General features: G+C 35.6%; 1 protein-coding gene across 3 annotated transcripts in view; it reads right to left on the reverse strand.

The window, feature by feature from the left end:
• CEP170 (centrosomal protein 170) overlaps positions 1–18,477 on the reverse strand; it is a 130,287-nt gene that overhangs the window by 68,395 nt on the left and 43,415 nt on the right. For all 3 annotated transcript variants that reach the window (XM_025361798.1, XM_025361790.1, XM_025361781.1), the window contains exons 5-7: positions 9,088–9,146; positions 8,831–8,993; positions 7,385–7,519 (exon numbers count right to left, since the gene is read on the reverse strand). In XM_025361798.1, the coding sequence (XP_025217583.1) occupies positions 7,385–7,519; positions 8,831–8,993; positions 9,088–9,146 (357 nt within the window). The remainder of the gene's footprint in view (positions 1–7,384; positions 7,520–8,830; positions 8,994–9,087; positions 9,147–18,477) is intronic.

Raw genomic sequence — 18,477 nt, forward strand, 5'->3', positions numbered from 1 at the left:
TATACATAAAAAGTGACAGAAAAACTATGAACTTCCTTCTCAAGTCACCAAGATGAAATATGTAGCACATGTAGTGCTTCAAAGGAGAACAGGTACTCAAACGAGAATATAAACATGAAGTAAATATGTAAGTGATCTTCTGGAAGTAATGATTCCACTTACCATTCTTCACCACTACATTCAGAAACATTACTTTCAGAATGACAAAGATATTGCTGAAGTGCGATCCTTGCAAGAAGATACAAACTTTTTATAAAGACTAAAACATGTGGTTCGCAATCCAAGCAGCAGTGTGAAAGAAATAAGGTTAAAATGGGAAATTCAGTTTCCAGACAATGACTCTGGAAGAAAATCAGTTTACTTTTCTATACAGCAGAATATGCAAAAGTGTCAAAAATTCTTGGAGGAAAGCTGAATTGTAAACCTCAGATTAACATTAGTTGGCAGAAGGAGCAAGTAACTCTGGAACACTATCACTACTCTTCTATCGCCTCAGAGTCTAATACAACAGTCTAAAAACAGATGCATTTATGAATAAAATACATGAATAAAATGCATTTATGAATAAATGAAAATGACAACTAAAATGTTTTTGGCATGTTATTAGGTAGTGCAAATGCAAAAGAAAAAAATTAAAGATGATATTGTCCTGTTGTTGAAGAAGCAAAGCATGTCCATTATCAAGATGAAGAGCAAGTTCAAATGAGATATATTTCCCTAAAGCTCGAAAATAAACTCTGCTTTTAAACAGATTAATAGAAAAATCATTTACAGACAATTTATTAGGAAAACAAGGCAATACAGGGAGACTAGGCTGTTTCCAAACATTTTCTAAGTAAGTGAAGCATTTGATCTTTTGAAACATCTTTTCAAAGATTAAATTTTAGTGGGATCTGTCAGGTACTATAATTGGTTTCTTGACAGCAGTCTGAATATGAAATAATAAGAAACCTGACTGCTTTTAGGTTAAAGAAGAATGATATAGTAACATCCCTTTTCGTAATCAAATGTGTGGGGTAGGGCACTGAAGACAACAAACTCCATTTTCACAATAAACATAGTAATAATAAAGTGTCAAAAAAATCTAAACAGAAGGCAAGGAGAACATGTAATATGAAAGAATATATTATAATTTTCACTGTAAAAAATTACCCTTTTAAAATCTACTCAGTTTTCCTATCACTGAACATGAAAGAATAGTATTGGAAAAACTCTACATTATCAGAGAAATAATCATACATTTATATGACACGACCTAAAGTTTTTAAAAAGTTTGATTAAATAAAGAGTTAATTTATCTTTTTCTTAAAAAAAAAAATGTTCAGCCGGACTTTTGAGTGTTTACTCTGAAGTCATGTTAGTTAAAATTTCCATTAGAATAAAATGTTAACTACTCCTCATATATTAATAGTTCATTAATGTTATTTTTCTATTTTTTCAGACAGTGATTTTTTTTAACTATGTACAATGTACTGTACTTGATCAAGTCCACACAGGACAACTTGTTCATAAACCTGTCCTCTCTCCCTCCCCCCATACAGATATATACATATAGTTTGTTTTTGATTTGCTCATCCTTCAGGTGACAGAACAAGGTTAAGATGGTAGTTTCTAATACCACTACACAGAGAGCCAAGTCAAACTGACCCACTACACAGGGAGCCAAATAAAATTGATGTGGCTCAGCTATGAAGCAAGTAACACAAAAAAGCTGGCCAGGGATATAGCACTTATCAACCACTTGTTGCTCATGATTCAAAGGAATATTATCTCAATTTTCCTCCCTTGCAAAAAAAGTTCACATGCTAATATTGACATGTTTCAACATGTTTCATGCATCAAGACAGCTGAGATCAACAACTGCACTGATTGTTTTGGAGGTTACCATTCCCAAGTTAGTACTACTTCAAACTCGCATTTACTCAAAGCTAGAAACTTGAGACTTACACAAGTTAATAACTAATTCATCTAGAAATCAAGCACCTAACCATGTCAAGCAGCACAACAGAGTGGAAAGGCAGCATGTCATGATCTGATGATCACAACCAGGCAGCCTGTTTCGTGCAAAGCCCAGACAAGATCTGAAATCACATAAATCTTATCTCTAATCAGTCCGCAATCCTCATTTTCCTCATCATAAAGTGAGAAAACAGTATCTTCCCATAAGATTGTTGTGAAGATTTAGTGAGATGAGTATTAAGTGAGATCATGTAAGTTACCCAGAACAAAGCAGATATGCAAATAAATGCTTCTCCCTCAACTTTCAAAAACAGCTGAGAATCAGGAAGACAAAAAGCTAATACCAAAATCTAACTTTAAAAAACCCAAGACAGATATGACAATGCCTATCCTTAAGTATTCATAAACTTTACTAACAGTTAAGATCTTCACTGAGAGATTTTTACTATTTACTCAGATCACATGTAGCAAATCTTGGGCAGGGTACAAAAAGTGAGGATTAAGGACAGACAGACTGCACCAAGTGGTAGAGATAAGATGAAAAACAAGAGCAGACAAATGGCCCCAAAAACATGGTAGTCCAGTACCATTCAGTACATAGGGCAAACAGTCTTATATACTACAGTCTCCTGAGGACATTATTGTAAGGCAATGTCAGTATTATTATATTATTAATACAATTGAGTATTGATATCAATATTGATATTGCTCTTGATATATATGAATAATAATAATGATACTGATATTGATGATTAATGATGATTCTGAGTCATAAGAAAAAGTTTTAAATTATACTGAACCTTCTCTGCTTAAGAAGGTGGTAATATGGGTAATGAATTTAATAGAAACTTAGGAAACGGTTAAACTTTAAAAAAACTATCAACTGTAAAAGTAAAGTTCAATTATCTGGAAAATTCATTATGTGGAAAGACTCATTTCCCTAAAGATGATAAAAACAGATGAGGTGTGGTTCAACTACACTTGAGAAGTACCTAATAGAAAAACTACGAGGAGTCTTCTAATCAACACAGAAAAATAAAGCACCTTTCCTCCCTCAGAACACTAACAGAACATATTCTGGAATTTAGAAATTTAACATTCATGTATCTTCAAAACTCATTTTGTTATACCAAATTAAACTAAATAATATAGTAAATACTTGTTTAGACTAATATTATATTATTAACCTCAATTACTACATTTAAAAAATTATTTAATGACTATGCTGTAATTAATTCCATATATCTACACCAGAAAAGCAATTGGTGATAATCTGCTTATGTTCTTAAGGTACTTTATGACTGTGTTACCTTAACACAATGTATTATAAGGGATACTTATACTTCATCCAGAATAAATGTTCTTTTCATTCTTCTGTACTAAATTCAATGAAATATTAAACTTATTTGAGATAACAAGGACTATAATTATAACAGCTCATTCTGCTTAAGACATCCATCCAACCTAGTCTGTTCAAGTATGTCAAATTAAGAAGACCTGAGAAGCTCCTTTTGCTTAGAAGGAGCTACGACTTGAACATTTCCAAATTTAGTTTCACTGGATTAAAAATCAATATAAGAGAGCCAAAAATCTACGATGCCCAGTTGCACATGCCATTTCAAAATGTGTGCAACAGTCAAAGGCCTTTAATTATAACCTAAATTAATTGTTGAGACCAAGTTAGGAGGTAGAAAAGCATAGCTGTAAATAAATTGAGGACAAATTTTCTGTCTTAATACGATTAAAAATAGTCACACAATTTCTGAGAACGAAATTGCTCTAAAGTAAATATCTGCTTAAACCAGGGCTTTTAAAACTATATGGCAAGTCTTCCGGAGTTTCTGGATATATATGAACCCACAGAGAGGGACGTTAAAAATTACTAGGTAGCAAACACACTATTATACTTTCTGGAATGTAACTCTAAAAATTAATAACTAAGAAGCAAATCACTTTTTGCTTTCACTGAGAGTATGCTTACAGGGTAAATTATGAAACTAATCACGTATACTCCACAATTTGAAACTTAAAAAAGAACGTTTAAATTTTTAAAAATACCTTAATTTCAAAATGATCAAATTAAAGAACACTTGATATACATTTCAAATCCGATTCTACAATTTCTGCTGGCGTCATAAATTATTTCAAGACAGTAATCTATTTCCCTCATCCTATAGTTTAAAAAGCTGCAAATGATAAACCTGAAACAGTAATATCCTCATACTAACATAAGAAAGCAAGTGAGAGTCTCTTAAGGCTATTACTAATCAGACAGGGCACTTTAAGGAATTTGACATAAGACATAAATCACTGAATTATTACTCAAAAAGAATGCCAAGATTATGAGACAGCTTTTGTTCATCGAGCAGAAAGAGCACACAAGCTGAGAATTCAGTTACATTCATAGAGATGAAAGTACTGCTGGATGCTTCACATTTGAAATTTATTTTATTATGCTGAGCTATGAGGGATCAATTTTTATGGCTATTTGATTTTGGAGTGTTTAAGTATCTGTACCCTATGAAGTATACGCTTTTAGAGTGATTGTGTTTACAAGAATAATGATGGCTGAAATATTAAAACTTCTTCTGCTTAAGAGCATGGACTCTGGAGTCAGGCAATCTAAGTTCAAATCCCAGCTCCATTATTTGTAGTTGGGTGACTCTGACAAGTAAATTAATTTCAGTATGCCTTAGTTTCTTTATCTACAAAATCACAGTAACTACACCTTTAAATACTCCTGTGATGATTAAATAATTAAATGCATACAAAGCACTTAGAAGAATGTCTGGATAAAGTAAACACTACTGCAGTGTTAGCTATTACTGTAAATCATGGTTATGCCTGCTGTATAAAGATTACATATACACTTCATTGTATGTTAGAAGTTATGTGCTTCAGATTTCAAAAGCTGTTTTGTGTGTGACAGGGGAGGGCTGAAAATGTTAATGGCAAGATAAAAATTAGTGATTTTCAGAGTTCGGTGATAATTCTATTCAGCTATGTTTTCTTAATCACCTAATTGGGAAATCTTTCCCCCTCTCAGTAATAGGTGGCTCTAGGGCACAATGATAGTGTATTATGTGGTACTTGAATAAGACATGTATAGTTTAGTTGTGGGGAGGAGGCATACACACAACACACTGAATGAAACTGTAAAGTATTGACGATAAATATACAGACATCATTTAGAATGTATCTCTTTATCATCTAATGTATGTGTGTATTTATGTTTGTGGGAAAAGAGCAGGCAGGAATTAGCATAATTTATGGGGGATGCACTGGGAGAGAACACTCAAACAACTGGTAATGGGACGTAAACACTCAAACAACTGGTAAAGCGACCATGGAAATTGGGACAAAATTAGAAAACTTTGACATAGAAAACTTAGTTTAAAATCTATTTGGCAGGCAAAAGACAGTCATTGTAGTTTCTTAAGCAAAGAAAATAAAGATCAATTTAAATGTACTATACAAAATAAACTGCAAGAGGGTTGAAACCAGGAGGTTGGTAGCCCAATCATGACTCAGGACGGGGGGCAGTGTGGGGAAAGCAACAGACCTGCAGACCTAAGGATTACACAAACAAGGTGAAGGGAAGGGAACACGCAAAATTTACAAACAAAGCAGACATCCTTGGTTTTCTTTCCATATCCTTTCCCTGTTCTTTCCTCCTCAAAGGACTCCAAAAGTCTCTGGTATCCACTCTTTCCCGACACAGATCATGTGGCTTGGGGGAAAACTAACACCACACACAGCTTCAAGGTGAGCAAGACCGGTTTAAGGATAATCTAACTTGCCTTGCCAGGGACTGGTTCAGAAATAAGCAGGTGACCCTCTCCTGAACCTGTGAGGGGTCAATGAGATGAGACAGATGTTGAGAACTTTTGGCAAAGTTCTTCTTCCAAATTCTGGAAGGTCTTCCGGAAGTCACATTTTCGCTTTTCTGTTGGATGTGATTAAAGCAGCATGTACCCCTTGCTGCTACTGGCAGGCAGCCTATGAGAGTGAGGGTAAACTCCTCAGTCCGCAACCACTATGAAGAGCAAGACTGAGAGGCGGAGAGAAGCTAGCTAGCTGATGACGACATTGCTGAGATGCTGAAGTAAACAACCCCGATGGGGTTCAGTTATGTGAGCCAGGAAATTTCTTTCCTGTTTGTCTCAGGCAGCATTTGTTATTTACATCTGAAAGCGTGCAAAGTAATACTGTTTCTGCGCATGGGCATGATGAAAACTGCTGGTGACAGAAACAAATAAAGCTGGGATGGGAATTTATTTGCAAAGTTGACAAATTCAGCCTTGGGCAAGTTGACAATGCTTGCTTTCTTAGATTTGTATCCATTAGAGCATACCTAAAGAACCAATGTTCTTATTCTCCAGCTAAGAAAAATGTCCTATTTATCTTGTAGAATTAGGGTGAAAAGTAGAAAATTGAAAAGAGTTCTCATGAAATTTATCCTTGTTTCAGAGCCAGACTTAGTCTTCCATACTGAGCCCAGGTGCCTGTTTAAGTACAGGATTTTAAGATCCAGTTCTGGATCCTTATCTGCTGTTATCTCAAAAACTGGCTGCTCCATCTTTCTGTTCTCATGTCTTTGCAAGGTCCTTATGTGGCAACTGACACCTCCATTTATTTCCTGGAAGTCTTGATTTTCTGGTTTATGGACTGAACCACTCCATTAACAGTATCAGAAATATCAAACATACGTTACTTGACTATTACTCTGAGAATCTGACCCAGAACTATTTTTTCATGCTGGCTGCCAAACTCAACTAATCCTGTTGCTGCCATTTTTCATCACAATGAGCACACTGAGGTTTTGAAGAATTTGTAATTTCATACCACATTTCTGGACAAAGTGGAAATTGCTCAATTAAAAATATGATTAAGCTGGACATGAAATGGTGTGTGCCATAATCTCAGCTCCTCGGGAGGCAGAGGTGGGAAGATGGCTTGAGTCCAGGAGTTCAAGACTAGCCTGGGCAGCACAGTGCGATCCCATCTCAAAGAATAAATTAACTAATTTATTGTAAAAATATGATTATATGCTGGGGATCTAATAAAACACAAAATTAGTGCCTACCATTTTGGTCTAATTGATATATTTTAATAATTATTTTTATATACTTAAAATGCCTAGTTACATCATTAATCTGCTTTCCAAATCTTAACATCTCCTTTCAACTGTAAAAAATATTTTAAAGGTGCTTTATAAAGATATTAAAATTAATACTTTGCTTATAATCACTCATAATTTTAAATTTTACATTAAAATAACAAGGCCATTAAAACATTCATCAATTAAAAAACATCAAATTATAGAATACTAGAGCATCTCTTTTCATGGTAGACAGCTGTTTGCTTAGATTACAGATGCTTCCCAAAATATCCATTTAATGTCACAGTGATTGAGATTTTTTACCTGATGTTCCAGCTTCATGATTTTTTTCTTCAGGTTTGCCATTTGTCTTGAAAGCTCTTTTTTCATCCACCTCATCATCCCCCCACCATGACGGTTGCCCATATAATGGAGTACCACGGGGCATGGCAGAAATATCTGGAAAGAGGTGGGAAAAATCTGTCTAGAGCAGATGAAACAGAAAAAAATACACTTTCGCAGAATGCTAGAACTGCCTGGTTGATTACTTAAATTAAAAAGCAAAGTACAGTCTTGATAGCTAAAATGTAATCTATCCTGAATAGCTTTGTATTTGTGATAAGATCTTATCAATGTTGGACATAACTAAATAAATACTATTTCCACTGGGTGGTATCTAAGTCAAACAACGTGCTACATATCCCAGTAGCTTTTTCTTCAAGTGTTATGACTTGTTTGGTATATAACTGAACCACTTGTAACAAATGGCATTTTACTTGAATTTAGACAGAAAGTGACCTCAGAAGAACAAGTTTGTTGAAACTAGGCAATAATTAACTAGGGAAGAACAAAACCAGTCTGATCAGAAATGGCTCCTTAAGGTTAAATGTAAAAGACAAAGCTAAAGTAAATGTTGGCATGAGCACCCATTTTCTAATTTTTTTCAAGCCCAAGGGCACACAAACTAGTTCTTAACAGAACTAACATATTTTTGTTTGAGCAAATGTAGTAATGCCTATCCATTTAAAAACTTGTTTCTGTTTGAATGGGATTATTTATGTGAGGCATTTTATAACATTCCGAGAATTATAAATTATTATATGATGATACAGCTACATTTGATATTTAAAAATTTCCTTTTAATTCATTTTTGTTGTTATGCTACAGAAGAAAATGCAGACAAACATGAAATAATAAAAATACTGTAAGGTAACCCTCTGAATCTGTAGGTATTCTGCATCCATGGGTTCAATTAGCTGCAGATGAAAAATGCTTTGGGGAAAAAAATTCCACTAAGTTCCAAAATGCAAGACTTAAATTTGCCTTATGCCAAGTACTACTACACAAATGAAGTGATGTGTATGCATTGTATTAGGTATTAAAGTGATCTAGAGATGATTTAAAGTATACAGGAGGAGACGTGCATAAGTTATGTGCAAATACTATGCCATGTTACATAAGGAACTTCAGTATCATGAATTCTGGTATTCATGGGAGTCCTGAAACCAGCCCCCATGGATACTGGAGGATGACTATATTTACTTCCCTTAAACATTTAAACATATTAAGCACACCTATATACAACTGCCATATATAATTATGTGTTTTATAATGTTTCCTAATGAAAGCACTGGCAGCATTAAAACACACTCTGAAATTATCACTATTATACATTATTTTTATATGGACATGGCCAACTTTCTGAGAACAAAGCATGCAGTGTCTTCAAGATCAAGTATAAAGACGGTCTTCAGAGAGAGGCCAGCTTACCCATGGCTTTCTCCTCGGATTTCAGTGCTTCAGTAGCTTTGTGCTGCACTTCAATGGCAGCGTCTGCTCCCTTTGAATCTATGCTTTTGGCACTTGCAGATTTGGATAATTCTGATTCTGAAGATTTTTGCGACAACTGAAGCTGAATGGTAAACTTCTCATGCTATAAAACATTTAAAAATGGAAGTGAAACATCAAGAAGTAAAATCAACCATAGTGAATAGTAGATTTGCAAAAGAAGTTAAGTAAAAACTTACCTTAAGAGCTTCTTCGGGGACCCTCATTTCTCCTTGTACTACAGTGAAAAGATTTGTATGTAAACAGGGCTAAGGAAGAATATAACCTCAAATTTCTTGTAATTGAGCTAAAAATGATCATCAAATATAATTTGGAAATTGTTCTATTTCAGCAGGCAATTACAGCAGAATTATTATATTTCCCCTGAATAGTTAAATCTTAAAATATGCTCACAAATATAAACATTTTCATTTAAACATACTAAAAACCTTAAGATCCAGCAAGTTTTCTAATTTTAAGTAAAGGTGGCCCTCAAGAAGCAAACAACTGGGTAATTAATCAGAGCACAGAGACATTTTCAATTTTCACTAACAATAATATGAGATAACTACAATGAAGAAAATTATGTGAAAACATATACATAAGAAAACATGCATCAAATTATATTGATAGCTAATCACAAAAATGTAAGGAAATATCTCATCGAGGATTAATCAACAGCAATTCCTAAAAGAATTTGATTACTCAAACTTCATAAGCATTGATAAAAATATACTTCACTTTGCAAGTACAAAAGAAATGCTATAATTAGGGTCCTTACAGCGACCACAGCCATGACTGTTCCCCATGAACTGCAATCAAGGTCATATTACATTATCAAACAATGGATTCTATACCAAGATTAGATTAGAACCAAGTGCTAGATATAATGAATGCCTTCATTATTAAGCCAAAAAGAACAATGCCTCTGTATATTAAAAAGATCTATTCACTAAAGAGTAGAGGTCACATTTCCCACCATTACTTAACTCTGTAATGAAAGGACTTTTATAACCACGTACTAAATTCTATTCTTTGCCAGTTCAGAGCACTTATGACTTCAAGGGTAGAAAGCTGTAACTATCATGACTACTTGGGGAGAAAAAGATGACTTCCCAAGCATAAGGGAAGTGGGAAACTTGTGAGTATTTACTCTAGGTTTCTACTTGTTAAAATAATAAAAATTCAGAATTGTAAATATAAAGAGTTTTGGGAAATATTCTGTTCAATTCCATTAATCCTTCCGTTTCACAAATAAAGAACTTGGGCAGTGGACAGACAGAAACCAAAACAAGAGTCTAGTCAACCGAATCCCAGGCCAGGGCTCTCCTATTAATCTACATCGCTTTTTCCTATAGCCTTGAAATATTAAAATTTTCCTTTTTGTCACATTCATACACTGGTATATATTTGCTGGTACATATGGAAATACACATCTCATAACTAAGTATATTTAATAAAAGATAATGTCTAAATTGCAAACATATGGAATCAATCTAAATGCCCATCAACTGATAAGTGGATTAAGAAAATGTGGTATATATATACCGTGGAATACTACTCAGCCATAAAAAAGAATGAAATAGTGTCTTTTGCAGCAACTTGTATGGAACTGAAGGCTATTACTCTAAGTAAAGTAACTCAGGAATCAAAAACCCAAATACCACATGTCCTCACTTCCAAGTGGGACCTAAGCTATGGGTACACAAAGGCATATAGAGTGGTATAATAGACACTGGATAATCAGAAGTGGGGAAGTCGGAAGCGGGATGAGGGATGAAAAACTACCTGTTGAGGTACAATGTATACTACTCAGGTGGCAGGTGCACTAAAATCCCAGACTTCACCACTGTACAATTCATCCATGTATCCAAAACCTCACTTGTACCCCTAAAGCTATTGAAATTTCTTTAAAAAGACAAAAATGTGATTAAGCTATAAGAAAAAACCTAGAGTTTGGTAAGTATACATACATTCACATATTTATATAATATATAATATGAATTTTATATAAACATGTATATATAATGTAGAAAAACACTGGCACGACTATTGCAGATATTATTGAAGTTTTTCATTCTCTTCTGAAAACTGCTCTTTATCTAATGTGGTTACAGATGTGAGTTCCCTGAAGCAATATTATGGTAAAAACTTTGCTTTAAATATAATAATAATATGGTCTAGTAACTTTGTTTTAGCCCCCAAAAACTCATAAACAGCTAGAGAAAATTCATAGCATTCCTACCTTTTTTTTTTTATGGGAAAAGGCATTAAAAACTGACAATCATTACCGTTTTTTCCATGGAAAACACAAGTGATTTCAGCCTGTTGTGAGGGTTTTCGGGTGCTTCAGGCTTACCTCCTGGGAGTGCCCAAAGGCAATCTCCCAGGGCCCATCTAAGGTATCCTCTTTAAACCTAGACACGCTTCAGGTCATGGAGAGCTTGAGAGGAGTCATCCTTCTAAGGTTCAAACATTTTACCTTCCAAAAAGGTTTCTGTGTGTGGAAACGAAGAAGGCCTCAAGAAGCCTCGTTTGGGTCATTAACTCATCCGGGAACTCTGGCGTAACGGTGAGATCTGGAGACTGCTCTAGCCCCAGCTTTTGACAAACTGAGGTACAATAACTTATGGTATCAGTAAGCTATAAAAAGTTTGAATTCTTATTTATTAAAAATCATAATTTGATAGGTTATTTCCCCATTTCTTTATATAAGACTATGACTGCTATTCTAAGCCATCCCCCTGTATTGACCTAAGTAAATTTATTCAAGAAATGTTTATCTAAAAGTAGGACTGTGGACACTCCCCTGAACACTAGTAATGTGTTCTTAGACATGGTTCCTCCCACTCTTTTATTTTAATGACAAGATTAAAAACAGAGCAAAATTTTAAACAGCGTTAGTCATTCCAAGGAGTATGACTTAAAATATGAAGTGTCAGATATCACTGTAAACATGTCTTTCAAAAATCATGTCAGATAAGTAAGAATACTTGAATAAAATTATTTTATACAAGGAAAGATCAGAAAAACATATTTTTCAAAACTAATATATTTTATACATGTGATTTAAAAAAAAATGTAATAAGGCTATCCCTAGAAATTCTTGAGTTACCCAAAACTGTTTCCTTTTCATTAAAAATATGGAAATTTTCCCTCATTTAACAATAATTGATAATAAAACACACAATTATGCTAAATTAGAGTCCACAGAGTATTAGTAAGGTAGGTCCTAGGAGACAATAAGAGTTTAAAAGAAAGTTAAGAGCAGGAAATTTTCTCCTTAGAAAATTTTATCTATTTGTTTAATTTTGCCTATACCTTCAGAAAAATGTATCATTTTATTTTAGGAGATGACTATCTTTCCAACTTGTAGAAGACCCTGTTCTTTAAAAACACAGTTTTCAAACAACTGATTTAAACGTCTCTATCACTTCATTCTTTCATCCAAAAAAGCTCATTTCCATTAATTTTAAAAATTTAGTTCTTTTAAGCTTTGAGAAATGTCCTCTATTTTTGAAATTTGAAAAATATTAACATGTTCATGTTTTGTTATGGATATCAACCACATAAATAAGGAAAAATCTTAACTTCTCTTAATTAAAGTGCTTAATTTTTGCTTACGTTTAACTTCCCCTTGATCATTTCAGCAGCCATTATCTGGACAGCCCACCAAACAGTGGTACATATAGCGCTGGAAGTACAGATTAATTATAGTTTTAGACGCTATGACATGTGTTGGAGTTTTCTTTAACCTGGTTTCCAATATGATTAACCCAATCATTTTGTGGGCCATTATGCAGGAATATAAAACTTCTTTGGGAAAACATATAAATCACAACTTTAAAATACAAGGTACTGGGTTCTTACTTATGATGACTTATACTATTAAAATGATGAGGCGGTGGATCTTGTGATTCAAGATATTTAAGTAATGTGTAAATAATTTCCCATGAAATGTGGAAACCATACTGTACTCTGCTTTTCCTCCTAGCACATTAGTGGTTTCTTCTTAGTCTCTTTTACTGGTTCCTAATCTCAGCCATCTCTTAATATTGGGAATGTACCAGGTGTCAGTCCTTGAACCTCTTATCAATCTATATTCAGTCCCTTAATGATCTCATTCAGTCTTATGGTTTTAAATATTATTTATATAATAAAAATCCCCATTCACATCTTTAGCTTCTACTTCACCCCTGTATACAACCTTACATTCAACATGCCCCAAATCAACTTCTCAAACTTCTGGATAAGATGGAGTAAAAAGAATTGGATTTATTCTCCTACATTAAACAACTAAAAGATGGGTAAAACACATGACACAATGTTTTACAAGACAATTGGCTTCAGGCAACAAAAGACAATGATCTCTGAGAGAAGGGCAACAAAGCAAGAGTCCAATCACTGCCCCAACTCACTGCCCTGTGAAAGTTTCTAGGTCACACTGCGAGGAAGAATAATCCAGACAGAGCCTGGCAGACTCCCTGAGTTGTGGTGGAAATGAAGTCAACAGTCCAAGCAAATCAACATTACCGGAATTCACAGGACTGAGTACTGAAGGGAAGCCTGCACAGAAAGAGAATTCCAGACATATTCAGTCTCTGGAAAACAATATTAGAGATAATAGTACCCAGTGCCCACACAGGGCCAGGAGTACTACCTACTCCCAACAGCCAGACTGTAAAACCTCATGCATGATTCATGAGTCACTGGGTAGAGCACAAGTCAGCAAACTTTTTCTGTAAAGGGCCAGATAGTAAATCTTTCAGGTTTTTCAGGCCATATGATCTCTGCTTCAGCTACTCAACTCTGCAGTGCAAAACAGCCTGAGGGCCAGATTTGGTCAATGAGTTTACTGACCCCCTCCCATAGAACATACAGAAAGGTCTTGCCTCAGTTGTTGGTAATAATTAGCTCAGAATAATCTTAGAAGCCTAACAAATCTTAAAGACCCAAAGTGATAAAACTGTTTCCAAGTAACTTGTATTCCAGAACAATGCTCAAATAATATTGATACAAATACTAAAAGATGCATATAACACTCAGCAAAGTAAATTCACAATGCCTGCCATACAATAAAAAATTACTGTGAGTGTAAAAATTAATCAATGGAAATCAACCCAGAAGAGATGAACAAACTTTAAAATAAATAATGGTGGAGATTTTTTCTAAATTTGATTGAAACTATAAAGCCACAGGATTTTAGAAGGTCAACAAACCCCAAGAGGGTAATAAAAAGCAACAAACAAAAAGAAGAAGAAAGAAGGAAGAAAAAAGAAAGAAGAAAGCTACACCAAGACACATCATAATCAAACAGTTCAAAGCCAGGGACAAAGGAAAATAATGTGAGTGAGAATACAGTGGAGCAACATCTTTAAAGTGCTAAAAATAAGAAAAAGCCAACCCAGAATTCCATACCCAGCAATAATCTTTTTTTTTTTTTTTTTGAGATACAGTCTCACTCTGTTGCCCAGGCTGGAGTGCAATGGCGTGATCTTGGCTCACTGCAACCTCTGTCTTCTGGGTTCAAGCGATTCTCCTGCCTCAGCCTCCCGAGTAGCTGGGATTACAGGCGCGTGCCGCCACACCTGGCTAATTTTTGTATTTTTAGTAGAGATGGGGTTGCACCATATTTGCCAGGCTGATCTCAAACTCCCAACTTCATGATGCGCCCGCCTCGACCTCCCAAAGTGCTGGAATTATAGGCATGAGCCACCGTGCCCAACCAATAATATCTTTCAATAACTAAGGTGAAACACTTTTCTAGACATATAAAAGCTGACAGAATTCATCACCAGCAAAGCCATAGTACAAGAAATGTTGAAGGAAGTCCGACAGGTAGAAACAAACTGACATATGAAAATATGGATCTATACAAAGGGATGAAGAGTACCAGAAACTGAAGCTTCATGGGTATAAGACATAAGTACAAAGGGTATAAAAAATGTATTTCAAAATACATATTTGCCGGGCGCGGTGGCTCACGCCTGTAATCCCAGCACTTTGGGAGGCCGAGGCGGGCGGATCACAATGTCAGGAGATCGAGACCATAGTGAAACCCCGTCTCTACTAAAAATAGAAAAAATTAGCCGGGCGCGGTGGCGGGCGCCTGTAGTCCCAGCTACTCGGGAGGCTGAGGCAGGCGAATGGCGTGAACCCGGGAGGCGGAGCTTGCAGTGAGCCGAGATTGTGCCACTGCACTCCAGCCTGGGCGACAGAGCGAGACTCCGTCTCAAAAAACAAACAAACAAACAAACAAAAAAAACCAAAAAAAACCCATATTTTAATTATTTAAACTTCTTTAAATGACAATTGACTTTTTACTAATAACAACGTAGTATGAGTAGGACAAAAGAAAGTATACTGCTTTTTCTTTTTTTTTTTTTTTGAGACAGAGTCTCACTCTGTTGCCCAGGCTGGAGTGCAGTGGCGCAATCTCCACTCACTGCAAGCTCCGCCTCCCGGGTTCACGCCATTCTCCTGCCTTAGCCTCCCGTGTAGCTGGGACTAGAGGCACCCGCCACAACGCCTAGCTAATTTTTCGTATTTTCAGTACAGACGGGGGTTTCACCGTGTTAGCCAGGATGGTCTTGATCTCCTGACCTCGTGATCCGCCCGCCTCGGCCTCCCAAAGTTCTGGGATTACAGGCGTGAGCCACCATGCTCAGCCCCAAAAGTATACTGTTGTAACGTCCTTGCATAATATGTAAAGTGGTATAAATGTCACTTGAAGATAAAACTTGAAATTAGAGACAAATTTTAAGTCCTAAAGCTACCACTAAAACAACAACAAAAAATTATTGCTAATAAGCCAACAAAGGAGATAAAATGAAATAATAAAAACTATTCAAATAACTCAAATGAAATCAGAAATGGAGAAAAAGAAAACATAAAACTAATGGGCCAAACAGGATACAAATTTCAAGATGATACATTTAAACCTAACCACAGCAATTATCACATTAAATGTGAATGGCCTAAATCACCAAATAAAGGCAGAAATTATCATATCAGATAAAAAAGTAAGAACTACATGCTGCCTACTTTATATGTAAAGACAAACAGGGTAAAAGTTAAAAAATATAAATAGACAAAAGAAAGCTAGAACAACTATGATATTAAGACAAACCAGATTTCAGAGCAAAGAATCTTATTATGGATAAAGTAGATCATTTCATAACGATACAGGGGGATAATTCATCAAGAGAACATAATAATCCCAGTTGTCTATACAACTAATAAAAGAGCTGCAAATGACAAAGCAAAAAGTTCTGCAAGAAGGAGGGGGCTAACTTGTAATTATAGCCTGAGATTTCAATACCCCCTTCTTATTAATTGAAAGAGTAAGAAGACAATAAATCAGTAAAATACAGCAGACCTGAACACCCACCAAGCCAACCTGGCCTAACTAACATTTATAGAACATTCCAACCCCCAAAGAGCAGAATGCATATCCTTTTTAAGTACATATGGAACATTTACCAAGATAGAACATATTCTGGGTCACAGAACAAGTCTCAATGAATTCAAAAGGATTTGAGACATACAAAGTATGTTCTCTGAGCAAAATGGAATTAGAAATCAGTAACAGAAATATAGCGGAAAACTCCCCAAATATTTGGAAACTAAACAAACATATCTATGACTCAAAGAAAAAATTAAAAGGGAAATTAGAAACATTAAAGTAGAAATTGGGGTAAAACTGATAGCTCTAAACACCAGAACGAGAAAAGAAAGGTCTCAACTGAATGGCCTCAGCTCCTATCTAGGAGAAAGTTTAGAATAAAGATAACAGAAATCAAATAGAAAACAGAAAAATTGTGAAAACGTGGTTAAGCCTAAAGCTGGTATTTTGAGATGATTCTTCCCATATTCTCCACAATCAAATAGAAAACAGAAAAATTGTGAAAACCTGGTTAAGCCTAAAGCTGGTATTTTGAGATGATTCTTCCCATATTCTCCACAAAACCTGCTCTGCTACTGAGTTCTCTATCAGTTATTAAAACGATGCCTTCCTCTTTCATATTGCTTAGGCCTAAATTCTGGTTCATCCTTGACTCTTTCTCTTACTCTACATCCAATCTAATCAGAAAATTTTATTGGCTCCATCTTCAAAATACACACTGAATCATTTCTACCTCCAGATATATCACCCTGGTCCAGACCTCCTTTATTGTTCACCAGAACTACTGCAGTAGCCTCCTAACTGGTCTCTCTTTTCATACGCCTGCCCACTTCACCCTTAGTTTTCTTTGAACAAGAGTAGCCAGAGGATCTTTTTACACATATGTCATTTATCACTCCTCTGATAAAAAAAAAAACAAACCTCCAAAGACTACCCATTTCACTCAGAATAAGTCAAAATCCGAATAATATCCTATGACAACTGAGATATTCTGACCCCTAATACACGCAAGTTCTTTGCTGGCTCCGACCACGCTGGCTTTTCAACGCTATCCTCCAATACGTCAAACGTGTCTCTGCTTCAAGCCCCGTGCACTGTACGCTCATCTGTTCGCAGGACAGTTTCTCCGCATGTCCACATGGCCAACTTCTTTACTCTCTCCGCATTGTTGCCCCAGTGCTGGCTTCTCACTGAGGTCTTCATGAATATTCTTTTCAAAACTCTAACTTCCCACTTAGCAACACTAGCTCTCTGCCTCCCCCTTTCACACGCTTTTCCACAGAACTTACCATCCTCTAATACCCTCACTCCTAGTGTGTGTTGTCAGTCCCTTCAATCCCATTAAAGGGTAGGCTACAGGAGGACAGTGACTATGATCTATGTTATTCACAATTATATTCCCCCAAACCACTGGGACTATGCCTGGAACATAAGGGACATTTAATAAATAATTAGAAAATGAATAAACTTAGGTTTCCTTATCAGCCTCATTTTTGGCTACCTGAAGATGACCACTTTCTGGTTTTTCTTGATTACTGCAGCATTTTAGTGCTCCTCATGAGTTTACTGTCATTTTAAAAGCTTGTATATTTCACTGAGTATGTGTTTCTCCAAATCACTTATTTCTCCAGTTAGAAAAGAGACTTATGTTGCCTAATTCTAGTCTCAATCCATGTTAAATTGCTCCTTCTAGTGCTGTAGCATTTTATTTTATTTTATTTATTTGAGACAGAGTTTCGCTCTGTCAACCAGGCTGGAATGCAGTGGCACAATCTCGTCTCACTGCAACCTCCGCCTCCAAGTTGAAGCAATTCTCCCTGCCTCAGCCTCCCGAGTGGCTGGGATTACAGGTGCCCGCCACCACGCCCAGCTGATTTTTGTATTTTTCGGTAGCGATGGGATTTCGCCGTGTTAGCCAGGCTGGTCTTGAACCCCTAACCTCAGGTGATCCGCCTGCTTTGGCCTCACAAAGTGCTGGGATTACAGGTGTGAGCTACCGTGCCCGGCCTGCTGTAGCATTTTAATTAAAATCGTTTTTCACTCCAAAGTATAGCAGTTTATAGATTGCCTATTAAGATTAATTTTAATTAGAATAAAGTACAAAAATGTCTTCTAACTAGTATAGCTAAATACAGACACAAGTAAATAAATAAAATGTGCTTTTAAAATTACATATATAATATGA

The sequence above is a fragment of the Theropithecus gelada genome, chromosome 1 (assembly GCF_003255815.1).
Source record: "Theropithecus gelada isolate Dixy chromosome 1, Tgel_1.0, whole genome shotgun sequence".
Classification (NCBI taxonomy): Eukaryota; Metazoa; Chordata; class Mammalia; order Primates; family Cercopithecidae; genus Theropithecus; species Theropithecus gelada.